This window comes from Myotis nattereri (genome assembly GCF_964212035.1).
Source record: "Myotis nattereri genome assembly, chromosome: 1".
NCBI classification, from domain to species: domain Eukaryota; kingdom Metazoa; phylum Chordata; class Mammalia; order Chiroptera; family Vespertilionidae; genus Myotis; species Myotis nattereri.
In genome coordinates, this window is record NC_138075.1 from 118150801 (window position 1) to 118170216 (window position 19416).

General features: G+C 44.4%; 1 protein-coding gene across 1 annotated transcript in view; it reads left to right on the forward strand.

The window, feature by feature from the left end:
- Positions 1 to 3108: 3108 nt before the first annotated feature.
- Positions 3109 to 19416, forward strand: part of MDGA2 (MAM domain containing glycosylphosphatidylinositol anchor 2) — a 944924-nt gene continuing 928616 nt past the window's right edge. The window contains exon 1 of the mRNA XM_081087224.1: positions 3109 to 4256. Within this exon, the coding sequence (XP_080943350.1) occupies positions 3980 to 4256 (277 nt within the window). The 5' untranslated portion in view covers positions 3109 to 3979. The remainder of the gene's footprint in view (positions 4257 to 19416) is intronic.

Consider the following 19416-nt stretch of genomic DNA (forward strand, 5'->3'; position numbering starts at 1 on the left):
TCGCATGCTACCTAGGTTGGAACATCATGCTCATACTGAAAGATAGAGATAGAAATTTAAAGTGAAACCGTAGTCAATATAACTATCACAGATTATTAAGGTAATTAGGGCTGTCAGAGGAGAGCCCCTACATTTTCACAATCATAGTGTAAAATGCCCATTGCTGCTCTCTTCAGAGACAGAAGAATACTCTTGAGTGGACCCTGACAGTAATGGAATGCAGAGTTCCTTTGGATTCCATGCAATATCCATATTCACTATACAAAATCCAAGAAGCTGGTGATCCTTACAGTTATTTACACTGCTCCTGTGGGAAACTGCTCTAATTGGGCCACACAGAATGTCCTGGGTCTGATTTCATTACAGCATTTGGACCTGCTTTCTAGAGCTCCTCCCCTTCTCTCTACTAAAGCATCTCTCTGCCTCTCCTTAAGCCTTAGCTCAGGCTCACCACCTGGAGGCCTTCAATAGCTAGTGCTAAGGTGTGGCTGTATATATCATGTTTTTGGTCAGGACAGCCTTAAAAATGTTGAATTTCAAGGCAAACCAAATAAAAGAAAAACATTTGGTAGACTGAACTGGCCAATTGTTTCTGTAAGTAATCTACCCAGTATTTTTATAGGAAGAAAAAAAAGATATTAAATGCAGTGCAATTTTTATCCTTACTGCCCTATAACCCAATTAACGATTGCATGAAAATGTTGCCTTCTTGTGCGTGGGACTTAATTTATATAGCAGTTATAGTGTCAATAGATGCAGTGGTGCATGTGTTGACCAACATCCCCTAGATTGTGTGTTTCCTAAAAGAAGGGATTCTATCCTATATATGTCTTTAAATGTCCAATATCTAGGCTAAGGTCTGATCCAGAGTAGATACACCTGGCTGTTTTATCACTGAAATAAATTGTAAAATGATTGGGTTGTCTAAGTTCTATACAGCTCTAGATAGCTCACTCAGGAACTGCTGAGGGCTTCATGGGTGTATGGTCTTTTCCAGGACAGGGATGTGCATTACATGGAAAAGAAAGGCCCTGTGTTCCTAAAGCTTATGTCCTAATGTTGAAGGTTAAGAAAAGCAATCACCATTATGGACTCTCATTTAGTCTGGGTTCCTCTGTCAAAGTAATACACTGCTTTTTTAAAATAATAACAGACTTTAATTTAGAGTCCTGAAGTCACTGAAACACACACACACACACACACACACACACAGACACACACACACACCCCTGATTCCATCTATAAGAATGAAAAGAAAAATAAAAGACAGTACACACATGGAGGTGAAGTGTTATTTCAGAACATGAACAGCTAAAATCTACACGTAAGGGCATGGTGGACAAGATTCATTCTGAGCCATGAGCTGAGAGCGAAGTTGCAGTTTACTGCCCCTTGAAGCTGCTGCGCTGCAGCATTCAGGAATGATCTGCTTTTAAAAGACAGATTTCCAGAAACATGACAATTCTCCCCCCCCGCCCCCCTCCCCCCACCAGAGGTGCCAATGAGTGAGCTTCACTTATTCGCCTTCAGAAAAGCCATGCATTGGGTTTTGCTCCTAGAGTGACACTTAATTCCATCTACTTGAAAGTGGCATGTCATAAAGAAGGGGATGGGGTCTCAACACTATGTGACACGTCCTTCGGGACCCTCACCATGCCTTGCTCCTCTTATCTTGTAAACGCAGAGGGTAAACACTAGATCATACCCAATAACTGTAATATGCTTAAGTGGGGAAAAGGCCCTTAGAGGGGACCGTGGGGGCTATTCATTTTCTAGTGCTTAGAGACCCCTCCCCGCAGCAAAAGTAGGAGGAGAGGTACCTGCAGTGTTGTCAATATGGAAGCAGATAAATTAATATTATACGCCAGATTTTCCATAGCAACTATTTTAGTAACACATGTATAAATACACGTTTGTAGCTATTTTAATCACCTCCCTATCCAGTTCTGTCTGAATTAGTAAGGAATAGAGTATATTCAACAAAGTGGATTGCGCACAGGTAGCACTAATTACTGTGGCTACAGAAACAAATCACAAACCACTACTCTATTTCCAGTTTTTCCCTATTAATTTTTGGTGAAGTATTTCTACATTAGTTCCTTTTAAAATTAAAGATGCGTTACATTTTCTAATCCCTTTGTAACTATGAGTTTCTTAAGCTCCTCTGCCCCAATGAGACTGTTTTTCACAAGAGAGAAAAGATTTTCAAAGCAGTTAACTTTAGTAGGAGACGGTGCATATTAAACCAAGCTCAGCATTCCCATGTTTTCTGCCCTGGAGCTTTCAACGCTGTGATGACCGTATTTTCATTTAGAAATGACAGAAATGGGAAAGAAACCAAGCCGCTACCTAGTGCTGTGGCCTGTTCTGCTCTCTAGTCCAGCAGAACGGGTCCGGGAAGACCTTGGGCGGCGGGGAAGCGACAGTGTGCCCCGTAATGACCCGGGACCTGGGTGGTCGCCGGCCCGCCGCGAGCAAACGCCCACAGCGGCGTCAGAAATCAGCTCGGGCGTCCCCGCCGCGAAGCTCGCGGGGAGCCGGGGGAGGGCCCGGCGGGGACGGCTGGAGGCCGGACGCCGCCGCCCGCGAAGCCTCTCGGCGCTGTCCACACTGCCGAGCGCCCGGCTGACACCGGGAGGCAGAGCGAAGGGGGAGCAGAGCCGCGGGGACGGCGACCGAGCCGCGCGCCCCGGCTTTGACGTCGCCCGGCTGCGGCGAGCAGCTCGCGCTCCCAGCACGTAGCGCACAACGTGACCGCACACAGCCTTCCCCTCCGGCGCCCGGCCGCCGGCTCCCGGCGTCACCCTCCTCCTGGCCTCGCCTCCGAGGCGCTCAGCCCCGCGTCCACCCAGGGATCCCAGCCGGCGTCGAGCCCAGGGCGCTCCGCCGCCCGGCCCGGAGCCTCTGCCGCAGCGGGGGCCCGAGCAGCGGCCGTGAAGCCGGGTGTCCTCCTCGGGGGCCGCTCCCGCGTTCACCTCCGGGCGCCAGCTCTACGCCAGCCCAGGCGGGGAACCCCTTCTGCGGCTCCCTCCTCTAAACTCCCGCGGGTCCCGGCCGCCCCCACCCTCCACCTGGCGGGGGCGGCGCGGCAGCGGAGAGGACGCGCGCGGTGCGGGTGAGCACGCGTGGACGTGTGTGCGGATCCGGTCTCTGCTTCTCCCTCTCGCAAGTGGCGGCGGCTGGACTCTGCTCGCGGCTCCCGGAATTGGCGCGGCCGGCGGAGGCCCCTCTTCGCGGGCGGGTGCTGAAGGCTATTTTGGAGATCGGCGGCGGCGGCTGAGGCTGAGGCTGGTGCCCAAGAGAGCTCCAGACGCACACTCTGCTCCATCGGTCCCTCTCTGCCTCCCCCTCCTCCTTCCCCTTCTTCCCCACCCCAGCCCCCCTAGTCCTCCTCCTCCTCCTCCTCCTCCTCCTCCTCCTCCTCCTCCTCCTCCTCCTCCTCCTCCTCCTCCTCCTCTTCCTCCTCCTCCTCCTCTTCCTCCTCTCCCAGCTCAGCGATGCGAGCCTGTATCGTGTAAGCGGATTGGCGTTGCAATGGCAACTGATGGAATGGGGGAAGGCAAGACAGCAGGGCTGGGGGCTCCGGACTGCGGGCGGGCGGGCCGCTGCCGCTGCTTGATGCTCCTCCGGGGACCTTCGCGACTTACTTTGTAAAGACGAACCCAGGCGACGAAACCTCTGCTCGGTGCCCCGAGTCAGAAGCCACTTCCTGTTCCTTGGCCCCCCGCGCCAGGCTCGCAGCGCTCCGCACCCGGCCCCTGGCCCGCGCCCGCCGCCCGCCCAGCGCGCCGCCGCGGCTGCGGAGACCGAGCCCGCTCCGCCGGAGAACACTTCGCCTCCGGCTCCCCTTCCCTGCACGCCCCCCGCTCCTCCTCGGCGCCTGCGATTTTCCCAGGCGCCCCGCGTGAGAGAGGCGTGCATGTGAGTGTGTGTCAGGTTATTGTGCTGTGGGAGTGTGTGTCTCTGTGTCTGTGCGTGCATGAGTGTGGGGTGTGTGGGGCTGCTGCGCTCCGCTCACGGCCGCCGCCGGGGAAGGACAGACGGACGGCGCTGCCTTGGGCGACCGGTCCCCGGGCACGTCGGCGCAGCCCGGGAGCGAAAGGAGCGCACTCGCCTGGCCGCCGGCCTCCGGAAGGTCCCGCTGCTTCCCCCCTGGGCTGGATATGTCCATGTTCACGTGAAGATGGATTTAGTGTACGGTCTCGTGTGGCTGCTGACAGTCCTCCTGGAGGGGATCTCCGGCCAAGGAGTGTACGGTGAGTGAAATCGCGACGTTATCGTGACCTTGTGGTTCTTAGGCAAGAGAGGCTGGTGAGCGAAAATGCACGACTCGCGCGCTCCGGGGCCCCTCCCGGCGTGGCATTTGATTTACACTTCATCACGGTTTCGGGAGCGACGAGGAGGCGGCGAGCGCGCTGCGGATTGGGCTGCGAGCCGCGGCCACGGCACCTCGGCTCCTGTTCCGAGTTGAGTGGAGCCCGCAGCATCGCACTTCTGCGAACCAGGGTCTGTGCGCTTGATTTATGCCTGCTGGGGACCCGCGCTCTAGCAGTCTCTGATTTAATAAAGATTGGACCTCGCTTGCGGCCTCGGCAGTGCCGCGATTTCCCCCAAATGGAGGCTCCGAATGTGACCCCAGTGAGCTCCCCATCCCTTTCCGCTCCCCTTCTCCTCCCCGTGTGTGTGTGTGTGTGTGTGTGTGTGTGTGTGTGTGAGAGAGAGAGAGAGAGAGAGAGAGAGAGAGAGAGAGAGAGAATATGCCTACAAGACTTGATTTTCCAGTTTAGGAAGTGGGGGTGACTGTTGAGTTGCATTATGCACCAGCCATTGCCTGGAGCACTGACTTGGGGAGGAGGAAATAGCAGGCAAGATTCTCGGTGCCAGACACAATTAAGGGACATGTTTGTGTGAATGGATGAGCAAATGCATGAATGAACGGACCGCCAAGTCCGCGCGTCTGGGCTCCGGGGCAGGACACCAGCTCACTGCAACTAGAACACAGTCTCAGTTCTCTGAACAGCCCAGGTCTGGGCGGATAAGGACTGGGGAGAAGGGCGAGCTTGTTGATGAGGAGGTTTTTAAGTCCTCAAGAGCAAATCCAGGTTCCCTTGCCTGTCAGCAGTTGGCACCCTTGGCTTTCAGGACAGAAAGATACACTCACAGCCCCTCACTCTGGCAGAAGTGGTCATCTCCTGGGACAAGCAGGCAGTGCCACAAAGGAAAAATAACTTCTGTGATCTCCAGGTATGGGGGGGGGGGGTGCGGGGAGGAGGTTGGGAGAACAGCCCCTGAGGGACAGCAGGCCAAACCTCACCCACGGTTCCCCTCCCGCCAATATCCAGAGACTGCGTGTTGGAAATCCAGCCCAGTACCCACTGTCTCACTCTGGGGTTTGGATTTTTGCACTGCAGTGCTAGGTCAATGAATGCGCCCCCCCCCCCCCCCCACACACACACACACTCCCCACCCCCCAACCCACAAAGGGCATAAGTGTTTGACCTGACTGAGGACTGAGGAGTGGGTGTGGGTACAAGAGGACGTTGGGTCCTCAAACTCTCTGAGAAACCACTGAGTGTGCCATGGGTAGGTGTTTGCGAAAGTATGAGGGAGATCAGACCTTTACCATCTTCATTGTGTATTGCCCAGGGCTGAGCAGTGCTGGGAGGTGGCCAGAACAGCCCTCCCCAACTCTAAGCCTCTTAAATTTCCCTTCTCTTCCCACTCCCTCTTTCCTAAATGGAAGAGAGCTTGCTTGATGGTGATTATGATGGTGGTGGTGTGTGTGTATGTATGAGAGAGATGCTGAGACTACAGACACATATTACCTCTTGGCTTATGGTAGGAGGTGTGGCCTCAAGCTGAGCAGCAGTTCATTTAGTGCTCTTTTGCCTTCAGCCACACTCTGGTGTTTGGAGCAGCTGAGAGTGTCCAAGATTCTAGGGATGGAGGAATGCTGGAGTTAGAGCCTTCTCAAGGAGCTGTTCCTTAGTGTGGGAGAATTTGAATTCCTTTCATCCCATGTCCAAGTCTTTATTTCTCTTCCACTGGCTCAGATCATCCCAACAAAAGGAGTTTTTATTTTTTTATTGTGTGTGTATAGGTAATAATAGTAAATGAGAAAGATTGGGGCTGGCGGGGGCGGGGAGGGGTAATAGGGCTGGAACTGTCTGGATTAGAAAGACATAGTTCCAATTTCCTGTTACTTTTTGTAATTCAGATTATTTGTCCTGGAAGGTCTCATGTTGGGTAGTGGAAAAGGGTAAGATATAGGAATGAAGACAATAAGAAAATTGCATTTGAGTATTCTTATGCCCATGTTGCTTAACAATAAGGAAGGAGGTAGTTCTGCTACTGAACTGGTCCTTGTGATGGATGCGGTGGTGTTTTTTTGGTTTGTTTCATTTTAATATTGATGTGGTTATTAGTAACTTAGGTAAGAATAGAATCAGCTTTGTGTGAAAAGTAATCAGCATCCCTGGTTATAAATGTCACAGCTATGAGGTGGGCGAAAAAATATACTTATATATAACTTTTCAAATATGTCTTATGTATCACAGAAATTAGGTTCTCAAAGTGGAAACCCCTAAACTTCAGCATCATCCTCACCTGGGAAATCTCAGTGTCCTGGACTTTGTAAATCAGAAATGCAGAGGGTGTGACCCAGCATTTGTTACTCAGGTCCTGATTTCAATGCCGGCTGAAATCTGAGAACCACAAGTGTATACTTCAAATTTCATTGCTTTGACTTTGTAAACCATGACCTTTCTTAGCCTAAAGTAGTTTTATTTTTATTTGTAGAAGAAGTTATGGGGAAAAGAACACTTTATTTTTGTTTAGTTGTAAAACATTGATAAGTTGTAAAAGAGATAGACATAAGAGTTAGTGTAAGATTATTAAGTGTGTTTTGAACATTTTACATGAAGAGAATTGGAAATGATGTGTACATATTTTAAAGCAGGGCAATTACAAGTGGAGACTTCAAAGACCAAATGGGAACTTGGCTAGCATAAAAGTCTATATCCCTTTATTTGCTTATATTTCCAGAGGTAAAACCATTCATACTGCACACAAATTAGTATTCTTTATTAATACTGTTTTCTTAGCTAAGTTCAAGAGGAAATAAAAATTGTGTTATAGGCAACTCAGGAAATCACTTCATTGCAACCTAATATTTACATGATTTAGACATATGTCATTGTAACCTTTCTTTTTTGAAGTATTTAGTCAACCCCTTCACTCTTCTACTTCTTGGCTGGAAAACTGAGTATGAAATTCAGATTTTTTTTTGTAATTGAGAATATTTGTTTTAATGTATGGATTATGTTGTCTAGAGTTACTATAATCTCCTTCCTTTTGTGCTCAATCAGCTTGGCACTCGTGTGCAGTACTTAAGTGTAAAAGTTTCTGCTATAGACCTAGGAACTAATTGCCATTTATCTTGGGGTATTGCTCAGCAAACTAATTCCATAATTGCTGAAATTTGTGTATGTGGGGGAGTTGAGTAAGGGAGATTATCCTTTAATTTATATCTGCTTGTCTACCCTCTGTCGGTAATTCTAATGTCATTAAAATATTTTAAAAATGAAAATTTCCCTGTATGTTTCTTACATATCCCATATCAGAGATGGCATTACAGTAATGTAAATTATTTGAAAACACTTCTGAAAGAATGACTGAAAAAATTTTTTCATAATACAGCAGCATCAAAAAATAAAAAAATGTGTACTTCCTTAGGCAACTATGTCACCTATTTTGATGGATAATATACATTTGGAGATATCTATATTTTTGAAGTTTTAAAATCCATTTTATTAATGAGTTTTAAAAAGTTATCTATATTCACGCTTTTTCTTCAAAATACTCTTAGAATTTTAAAATTTTATCTTACATTTATTTTTACTCAATTAAGCATCACTGAAAACCAAAAGTCAGTAGATGAACATCAACTGGTATCCATTTGTGGCATTATTAATTTTGTTGCACTCCTATCCCGTAAGGTTTAGGGTAACTGATTAAACATATTATCAAGGATCACAATGAAAACCCTAGATAATGTGTCTACTTATGGAAATACCTAGAGTTGAGTGATCCAAAGCATTTTTCTAGTTTGGGGAATTTTATTTGTGAGTCATTCTGTGATAGTAAATTGTTTGGGCTATTTAACTGTGTTTTCTAGAGATACTGTTGGTAATGACAATATTGAGAATCATATCTCCTGTAAACTTCTCAGTTGTCTTGTTAAAACAGGAAACATTGCCCCATTGCAACAAACTGTATTTTTACATTTGGCCCGTCATAACCTTAGTTTCCAAGGAGGCTAATAAAAATATTATAACTGTATTAACACAGGACAAATCCCGACTGCAAATGAAAAAAAAATAAAGTTTATGTCTGAATAATTTTGATTTTTTAAAAAAATCCTCACTAGAGAATATATTTATTGATTTTAGAGAGAAAGGAAGAGTGACGGGAGAGAGAAAGAGAGAGAAGAGAGAGAAAGAGAAAGAAAGAAACATAGATCGGTTGCCTTCTGTTTGCTCCCTGACCAGGCATTGAACCACAACATAGGTATGTGTGCTGACTGGGAACTGAACTCTCTACCTTTTGGTGTATGGGATGATGCTACAACCAACTGAGCCACCCAGCCAGGACAAATATCTTAATAGTTTTTATGGGAGCCAAATAAACCTATGATGTGGTGTCTTGAAATAGTTAATGCACTCCCTAAATAACTTCCAGGATGCACTGGAAGCAATAAATAAATTTATCAAATACATGTGTATGACAAATTAGCAAACTATATTCACTCAATTCAAGTTATATCGATATCATACAACTGACACCCAGGCAGTAGCTGGTTAGAAAAGGCTTAGTGGAATTGATAACCAGAGATAAGTTGGAAAAGGGAAGTATCTGGAAGATATTTCAGACTGTCAGTTGATTGAATGTAGATGGACAGATTGACCTAAAAAGATAAGAATACTCTGGAAGGTCAGTTGAATATTACATCAGTCTCAGGATGTTGCCACCCTCACCGCAGTGGTATCCCAAGTGCACCGAGTTGTGATTTTTGCCCAGTTTGAGTTTGGAGAGACCCTGTGGTCAGATATTGCTTTTGATTGAACACATATTTAGGGTGTCAGCCTGTGGAAGGAGAGGAGGAGATGACTTTAATAAATGTTGCTGAAAAAAATCAATCTGAATCTTTACCAAATACAATCATTTCTAATCTTCTCTCTTCCCACTCCTCATCCCACTGTCCCTGCATGCACAAGCTCCCTCCCCCACCATCACAGACACACACAAACACATAAACTCTTATATCATTGCCACCTTAGCTACCATCACAAGGAACAATGGGCAGTCCTTTGTATCTTAGGATTCTTTTTATCCATTCAGGGTTGTCCTTGCTGGTCATATGACTGAGAATTCACATGCCAAATGGGAAGATTATTTTTGCTCATGTCCTGTATGTCTTACATGGGGAAAGCTATTAGGTATTTTATTATATTTTTTATTTATTTTATTTTTGTTAATCCTCACCCAAGTATATTTTTTCCCCATTGATTTACAGAGAAAGTGGAAGGGAGTGAGGGAGAAACATGATGTGAGAGAGATATATCCATTGGTTGCCTCCCACATGTGCCCAGACTAGGGGCAGGGGTCAACCCTGCAACCCAGGTAAGCACCTTTGACTGGGAATGAAACTCTTGACCAGGGATCAAACCCACAACCAGATATATGCCCTTACCAGGAATCAAACTGGTGATCTTTTAGTGATAGTATGACACTCAACCAATAGAGCCACACCAGCCAGGGAAAATTATTTTAGTGTTTATTGTATAAGGTGAATCACCTTAAGCCTTTTGAGGAAGCAGGGTATGTGCAAACTTTTCTGAAAAAAATGTGACCTGTATTCTTTTAAACCTTACTATTTTAATGTGATTGGGATAGGGCTCATGGGCATGTGATTAACAGCATGAACATTATGGGGTCATTTTACACGATTAAGACAGTGTTAGAAACTGTCTTGGTTTGCTTTCCAGCTATAGAGGTGATTCATCACTCACGTTGTCTGCCCTGGTCCTCATGCTCTGGGAAGAGTCTTGAAAGAGTTGGGCTTTGCAGCCTTGCAACCCTCATAGGCAAACAGCTAGATAGACATATCTGCCTAGTCCTGGAACTGAGCTGTAGAGCTGGTGCTCTTCGCGGCTACAGTAAACTAAAGGAATATGCTGTCAGTTCCCAGTTAAATTGAGGAGGACCTTACTCTTCTTTCTGGCTATTTTGGAAGGACAAGCAAAGTGTTATATTTGATGTACTTTAAGTATGAATAGGTGAACATTTTTAGCTTCATTGTAATTGCTACTAGTAACTGGAGTCCCACAAAAATGAAATTTCATTTCTTTGCTTCAGTGACTGTCAATATAAATATATTACTTAGAGCAGACTGAATAAATGATTTCATTCATAGAAAACTGTATCCTATTTTTATTTCCAAATTCAATTAATAAACGTTTGGCCCTGTAAAACCATGAAGTTATAAATGAGAAGAGACTTTAAAGTGTCAGTAAATCATCCCACTAATTTAAGACATAATGGCTTTATATTATGCCAGTCAGGTGGTGGGCCTATGCTGTTTGTGAGATTTCTTTACAGAAAAAAATGTCACACCTTTTCCCAGAATCTAGGCACTTTCATTGGGTGGATATGGTTTTGCCAACTTACTAAATTCCTTCATGCTGCATTATTGGGGTATGTACTAAGTTACTGTCTATTTTATACCAGTACGATTTAATTTTCTTTCTTAACTATACTACCTTGTATTGATCCCAGTTAAGCTCTTTGGTTTCCTACCACTTGTCCAAGATATTGTGACATTTCTAATCTTAGTTTAAATAACACTTTAAAGATGATTTAGATTTTATAATCCAAATCATACAGTTTATAGGAATTTACAGTCATAGAAGAGGATTTAAATATTAGGAACAATTTTTTATCTATTGGACATTTACAATAAATTTGTCAGTTAAAGATATTTTGGTAGGAGCAAAGGTAGGACTTTATGCTTTATGATATAACATCTTTTTTAGTGGCTACCTCTACAACCTCTTATAAAATAGGAGACACAAGTTTCTTGCCATCCGTAGTCAAAACTATACTAAGGACTGTTTTGTGGTTGACAGATGGGGTCAAGTATGTGACATGTTACTATAGCTGCAAGTAGCATATTTCATTACTTATTTTGTTTTAATGAGAATGGGAGGAATGAAAGTAATTGAGTGATTCTGTGGAAAGAGATACATGACTGTCTGAAAGAGGCAGGGTTGGTTCATAGCTAGGCCTCCCAGATTCTTTAAGGACAGCACAGAAGGTAGCTGATCTCTCATAGAGGTGAGTTAGAAAGATGCTAGCCTGAAAATGCTACTGGAGATACATATCTGCCCTTTAAATAATGCCAAAGCTGCAATTTATTTTTCTGAAGTAATTAGAACTTTTCTCATGTGCCTCAAACTGAGGAAGAAAGAAAAATGCTGTTTGACTGAAGGCCATCTTCAGGGAGATTTTTCTGGTCTCTTGGAAAGGAAAGATGAGGGGATATAGGAACTCTCTTAAATAGAGCATGTGATCCCTGTGGACCAGCTGATCCTTCGTGCTAGTTAATTGTGTGGCTTAGGCACATTAGGAGAGATCTCATGGAATAAGCTTCGGGGCATTCTCTCTGTTATTTCTGAGTGGAGCTGAGAATTGGGTCCCTGCCTCACCTCAGGTAGACTTGCTACTAAGGAAGCAGAGGTTCTCATACGATCCTGAGACAGATAGGAAGATCTGTAAAAGGTATGCTACTTTTCAGGAATTATGGCCTGTGAGAATACTATACAGATTCTGGGCAGTTAGGTTGAATTCTGGTAACTCAGTCAACATATTAATGGATAGCTGTTATGGATAACACCTGTGATAGCTATGTAGTAAGGTGATGAACTCAAGAGTTTTACAACTTAATTGAGGAGATAAAGCCAAATGTAAAAACAAAGTAAATAAGGCTCTGAGAAATCTACAAATGTTTGTGCCTAAACAAAAGAGAACAATTATATTTGGTGTCATTGTTGGAGGACACTTGAAAAAACTGGTACATCACGAGTTGAGCCTTGAGAGAGGGTTGGCATAACATAGGTAAAGAAGGAGGAAAGGATATTGCTACCTACCGAATGGATCCCAGCTGTGGGCATGGCGCCACAGAAAGAACAATAATGCTGGAATGTGTGTTTAATAGTCTTAGCAGTTTCTCCAAAGTTTACCATAACTAGAAAGGTGTATCTGTCCTTTAACCTATGCAACCCCCCCCCCCCCAAAAGTCTGTAAGTCTGAAAAATAGATATCACGGTGTGATATCTGGAAGTTGCCCAAATATTTATGTCCACCAAAGTTCTGGGTTTGTGTGTGTTCAATTTGAAGCCAACTGACCTGCTCACCAGAAGATAAGACTGTTGTCTGTAACGTTTCTAGGGATTACTGAGCCCTCCCCAATTCTTGGCAAACTTGGGAAACTTTGAACCTTCATAGCAGCTGCTTTTGGAGTTAAAGTCAGACACTTCATAGTGTTTTTAGAGTGCCTATGACTTCAAAGCAGTGGACTATGGGTCTAGAATAACTTAAAACATCATGTTGCTTTTTGCAAATGTACAAATAGTGAGATGAATGAACTGCTTGTGTGAAAAGAGAGTTACGTGCTTTCATTATTTCATTGTTATCATTTTTAATTCTCACCCGAGGATATGTTTCCTGATTTTAGAGAGAGAGGAAGGGAGAAAGAGAGAAACATCGATATGAGAGAGAAACATTGATCGGTTGCTTCCTGTAGGCTCCCAGACTGAGGATCAAACCACAAACTGAGTATGTGCCCTGACCAGGAATACAACCTGCAACCTTAGGTGTATGAGCTGACACTTCAACCAACTTAGCCATCCACTTAGGGCTGTGCTTTTATTATTGTTTTTTTATTCTTGTGCAAGGCAGCTTGATATGGTTGAAAACTATTGGGAAAGTTGGGGTTTTCTTCTTGTTCTGCTGTGACCACAGGCAGAAATGTTAACCTCTCTCTCCCTTTATATCTACATCTAATAAACCCTTAGAAAAGTGGGCTGTTACATAGAGGAAATGTAAGGAACATCAAGAATGAAAAAATATGATTGCGTTTTTATACCCGGAGTAGAGGGAGAGTTCATGGAGAGTTTCCTTTATCTTCTTAAAAATGTTTAGCTTTTTTGCAATTGTAGCTCATAATAAAACTGGCATTAAGTCTTAGAACAGAGTAAGAGGCTAGAAAGTAAAAGAGAGCAAGTAATTTTTTTTTTCTGGAACAAATATTCCAGTGTGTCAGTGTAGCAGAAAATAACTCCAGTGGTGTATTTTTGAACAGTATTTGTAATATTAATATGTGCATGAAAATGTTATTTGATACTGCATCTTGTATGCACATGTAACTGTTCTTGTCTCAGGCTAGCCTCCTCTCAATCCACCTAATCCTTGAGTTTCTCCTTTTGATCCTTAATGATGAGGCTAGTGATGGGGATCTGGAGCACCCTCATTTAAGAGCTCCAAAAGAATATTAGGGTACACTAAACAGAATGGTCATTAGTATATTTACATATGTGTGTGTTCAAATATATGTATACATCTTATTTTTGTATCAAGAAGCAAGAGTAGTCTCAATACCCTGCCATTTTGAGACTAATTGAAAAATAGCTGCATGTAAAACATCCATCCAAATGAAATAACTTAGAGATACATTTGTAAGAATACTTATATAATATTGACTTTTCTAAGCAAGTCTCCTTGAGCATATACACACAGTAAACTGGGAAAGGACTTAAATGATATGTGGTTTTGGAGTTATCAGTCTTACCTCAGTATCTCAGAATTGGTGAAGTTATTATCAAGATTATGAATTTTTAAAAATATTTATCCTGATTCTGAAGTTGTTTCTTTTTTTTCATGGTTTATTCTACTACTATACCATTATTATAATTCTCCCTTGTCCTATTATTCACTTTTATTTAAAATATATATTTTTATTGATTTTAAGGAAGAAGGGATAGGAAGGGAAATATCAATGATGAGAGAGAATCATTAATCGGCTGCCCCCTGCATGCCTCCCTGCTGGGGATCGAGCCCACTACCTGGACATGTGCCCTGATCTGGAATTGAACCGTGACCTCCCTATTCATAGAAGGATTAAAGAAGAAAGTGGAGAAGTGGTTAGAAATAAAGGATTTTGTATAAGCATAGAGAGTTAAGGGATCAACAAGTGAGTTGTCAATTATGTTAAAAAATGAACAATTTAAATGTGGGGTTTTGTTTGTTTGTTTGTTTGTTTTTACATTAGCCCGGCCTGCATGGCTCAGTGGTTGAGGTAAATCTATAAACCAGGAGGTCAGGGCTCAATTTCCCATCAGGCCACATGCCCAGGTTTCAGATTCCATCCCCAGTGAGGGGCGTGCAGGAGGCAGCCGATCAATGATTCTCTCTCATCATTGATGTCTCTCTCTCTCTCTCTCTCTCCCTCCTTTCCTCCCTCCTTCCTTCCATTACTCCCTCCCTCTCCCTCTCCCTTCCTCTCTGAAATCAGTAAAAAATCCTATATAATAAAGAGCTAATATGCAAATGGTCATCATACCCTCATGCCATCATGTCGTAACGGCTCAGACACTCAACACTGGGGAGAGAGGAATGGGGACCAGCCCAGACACAAATGAGCTTGTGAGAGAGGAATGGGGACCACCCAGGCTGTGGCCCAGGAGAGGGACAAGCCATCTTCCCCGCGGTCCTGGGCGCCTGCGGCTGTGGCCCAGGCGAAGCTGCCCACCCACGGTCCCCTGCGGCTGCGGCCGGCCTGGGTGAAGCCGGCTTGGGTCCTGGGTGCCTGCAACTGGCCGGAGGAGGGAATCCTGGGTCCCGGGTGTGGGTGGGGCAGAGGTGGTTGGGGCAATCAGGCCAGCAGGGAAGCAGTTAGGGGCGATTAGGCCAGTATGGGAGCAGTTAGGGGCAATCAGACAGGCAGGCAGAGGTGGTTAGGGGTGATCAGGCAGGCAGGCAGGTGAGTGGTTAGGAGCCAGTGGTCCTGGATTGCGAAAGGCAGTTGGACATCCCCCTAGGGGTCCCGGATTGGAGAGGGTGCAGGATGGGTTGAGGGCCACCCCCCCCCCCACCATCCATGAATTTTGTGCACCAGGCTTCTAGTGTATATTTATATTTTAAAAAGACACATTAGACCAGATGGATTTAATTGATATCTTCAGATCACTTTCCTCAAAGAACCATAATATACATTCTTTTCAAGTGCACATACAACATTTTCTAGAATAGACCACGTTAGGACACAAAATATGTCTCAATAAATTTGAGAAGATGGAAAGCATATCAAGCATATTTTCCATCCACAATGGTATGAAACTAGAAATCAATCACAAAACTGAAAAAAAAAAAAAAAAAGAATGGGAATTTTCTAAACCCTAGTCTTCACAGAGATGATGTTATTATGTAACTTATGGAAGACCTCCTTAGGCAATCCTATATAATAAAAGCCTAATATGCTAAGTGTCCAATCATTCGGTTGTCTGTTCAACCAATCAAAGCTAATGGTATGCTAAGGCCGCTCAACCGCTTGTGACCCTCCCCGGGCCCGATTGTGCACCGGTGGGGGTCCTTGGCCTGGCCTATGCCCTCTTGCAACACAGGACCCCTCAGGGGATGTTGGAGATCCGGTTTCAGCCCAATCCTGCAGGCCAGGCCGAGGGACCCCACTGGTTCATGAATTTGTGCACTGGGCCTCTAGTTATATATACACAAACATGCACATATACACATGCTTAAATAGAGTCAATATATATATGAATATATATTTTAGAGTATATACATATTCTCTATATACAAGTCAGCATTTATGTATATATATTCATAGAGTGGATCTCATGGGTAGTAGCTGAACTTTAGGGTAAACTCCAGGCTTTCCCCCTTCCCTTAAAGGTGATTGATTTAGTGTTGACAGCAGGACATGTGATCTCTCACCTAACATTCATTTTGTTTTTATTTTTTTATCATTTTATTATTTTTTTAAAATATATTTTATTGATTTTTTACAGAGAGGGATAGGGATAGAGAGTTAGAAACATCGATGAGAGAGAAGCATTGATCAGCTGCCTCCTGCACACCCCTTACTGGGGATGTGCCCTCAACCAAGATACATGCCCTTGACCGGAATCAAACCCAGGACTCTTCAGTCCCCAGGCCGACGCTCTATCCAGTGAGCCAAACCGGCTAGGGCTCATTTTGTTTTTAAACATCTCTTGTGATACCTTCATGCTTATATTCACCAGTTTACATTACCTTTAGAAACTCACGTAACTTCTGTTTTCTTCTATTATTTTCTTAGTTGAAAGAAGAGAAATCTTTCTAGCTGCATAATAGTGATACCTGTGCAGTTTATTTTACCTGCACTACAGTGATGTGGACACTTGAAGCCTGGAATATACACTTGTATTTTCCAAAGAACATCCCTCCTCCCTCCTGCTCTATTAGTTAGGCCTTTTCTCCTTTGTAAAAGTGAGCTTTCAGTGCATCAAAAATACCTATATTCAAGGGTGGATAATAAAATATATCCACAAACCAAATTCAAGTAACTTGGATCTTCTACCTTTTTAATTACTGAAAAATAAACAAAGGTATAGTATTTTTTCATAAAATAATTGCTGTATATCATGTGCTTACTATATGTCACACCTTGTATTAGGAGTTTTATTTATTTATTTTTGTTAATCTTCACCCAAGGATATATTCCCATTGATTTTTATTTTTTATTTTATTTATTTGTTTTAATAATTCTTTATTGTTGAAAGTATTACATATGTTCCTCCTCCCTCCCCCGCCCTGCCATTAACCCCTTCCAGACCCCCTCCCCCGCCCTGCCCCTTGCCCCAGGCCTTCAGCACCCCATTGTCTGTGTTCATGGGTTATGAATACATGCATACATGGTCTTTGGTTGATCACCTTCCACCCACCCCCGCCTTTCCTCTGAGTTTCTGCTTCCATGTCTCTGGATCCATTCGGTTCATCATTTTACTTTTTTACTTAGATTCCACATATGAGTGCAATTTTTCCCATTGATTTTTTTATTTTTTTATTTTTTTATTGATTAAGATATTACATATGTGTACCCTCTACCCCCCCCCCTCCCCCCCCGCTCATCCCCTCACCCCCCCCGTTGTCCGTGTCCATTGGTTAGGCCTATATGCTTGCATATAAGTCCTTTGGTTGATCCTTCCCCCTTGCCCCCACCCTCCCCTACCTTCCCTCCAAGGCCCGACAGTCCAATCAAAGCCTCTCCATCTCTGGATCAGTCCTTGTTCATCAGTTTATGTTGTTCATTATATTCCACAAATAAGTGAGATCTTGTGGTATTTATCCGCTCTCCAGTTCCATCGATGCTGTGGCAAATGGTAAGAGTTCCTTTTTCTTCTTCCTCTTCTTAAAGAATACCTTTCAGCATTTCATATAATGCTGGTTTGGTGGTGATGAACTCCTTTAGCTTTTTCTTATCCCTGAAGCTCTTTATCTGACCTTCCATTCTGAATGATAGCTTTGCTGGATAAAGTAATCTTGGTTGCAGGTTCTTGCTATTCATCTCTTTGAATATTTCTTGCCACTCTCTTCTGGCCTGCATGGTTTCTGTTGAGAAATCAGCTGACAGTCGTATGGGTACTCCCTTGTAGGTAACTGACTGTTTTTCTCTTGCTGCTTTTAAGATTTTCTCTTTGTCTTTTGCTCTTGGCATTTTAATTATGATGTGTCTTGGTGTGGTCCTCTTTGGATTCCTTTTGTTTGGGGTTCTTTGCGCTTCCTGGACTTGTAAGTCCATTTCTTTTACCAGGTGGGGGAAGTTTTCTGTCATTATTTCTTCAAAAAGGTTTTCAATATCTTGCCCTCTCTCTCCTTCTGGTACCCCTATAATTCTGATGTTGGTACGCTTGAAGTTGTCCCAGAGATTCCTTACACTATCTTCATATTTTTTGAATCTCTTTTCTTTTTTCTTTTTCGGTTGGGTATTTTTTGTTTCTTTGTATTTCAAATCTTTGACTTGACTCTTGGGATCCTCTTGTCTGCTGTTGGATCTCTGTAAATTATTCTTTATTTCAGTCAGTGTATGCTTAATTTCTAGTTGGTCCTTTTTCATGTCCTCCATGGTCTCACTATACTCCTTGAGGGATTCATTAAATTTATCGGCGGTTTCCATAAAATTCTTGACAAACCTTATAAACGTGGCCTTGAACTCCATATCCAGTCGTCTGCCCTCCTCCGTTTCTGCCAATTGTGACCTGTTTCTTTGTCTCCGCATTTTGGCTGCTTCCCTGTGTTGATAGAGTGGCCCTGCGCGCCAGGTGTCCTGTAGGGCCCAGTGGCTCAGCCTCCCCAGTTACCTGGGGTGGACACTCTTGGTGCACTCTTGGTGCCTTGGTTGTTGTAGGATCACTGGGAGGAATTGACCTCCAGGCCAATTGGCTGTGGGAATCAGCTGTGTCTGAAGTGGGAGAATGGTCCCCCTCTGACCACTGGGTACAGTGGCTCCTGGATCTAAGGAGGTGCTAATTCAGCCCCTGCCTGAGGCCACACAGCCGGAGCCACGGAGAGGTTCAGCTGTGAAGCAATGCAAGCCGCTGCGGGGCCTTGGGCCTTCTCTTGGAAGTTCCGGGTCTGCTTGGCTGGGCTGTAGTTAGGTACATTCACATGCAAAAGCCTCTGCTGCAGCCTGGGTGGGGCGGGGTCTCAGGGAGTCAAAAGGGCGGAGAAAGAAGCTATGGCTGATTCTCAGCGCCCGGAGTCGCGCGTCTCAGTGTCCCGGTAACGGCTGCAAGCACCTCTGAGGGAAATCCGCTCTCAAGTTCGCCCGCTGCCTCCTGACAGAGCAGCCTCTCCCCGTATGAGTCCTGGGTCCCCAGAGACTTCCCGGAACCGGAGTTCAGAGCAGTCGGGAGCTTGTGATTCAAAAAGACAGCCGTGTCCTCAGGTGCCACCCCCTTTCCGCGCGCGCGCGCGAGCCACCGCCGTACCTCTGCACTCAGCCTCCGCAGCTCCTCTGGCTCTCAGCGTGCTTTTCTTTTCTTCTAGTTGTAGAAATTACACTCAGCCAGCCTTCCTGTTGTTCTGGACGATGTTTGCTCCGTCCTTTGGGATATTTATCAATTGTTTTGTGAGGCGACTATTTCCCGGTGTTTATCTATGCCGCCATCTTAGTTTCTCCCTCCCATTGATTTTTAGAGAGAGTGGAAAGAAGGGGAGAGACAGAGAGAAAGAAACATTGATGTGAGAGAAACATCGATTGTTTGCCTCCTGGATGTGCCCCAACCAGGGCTGGGATTGAGC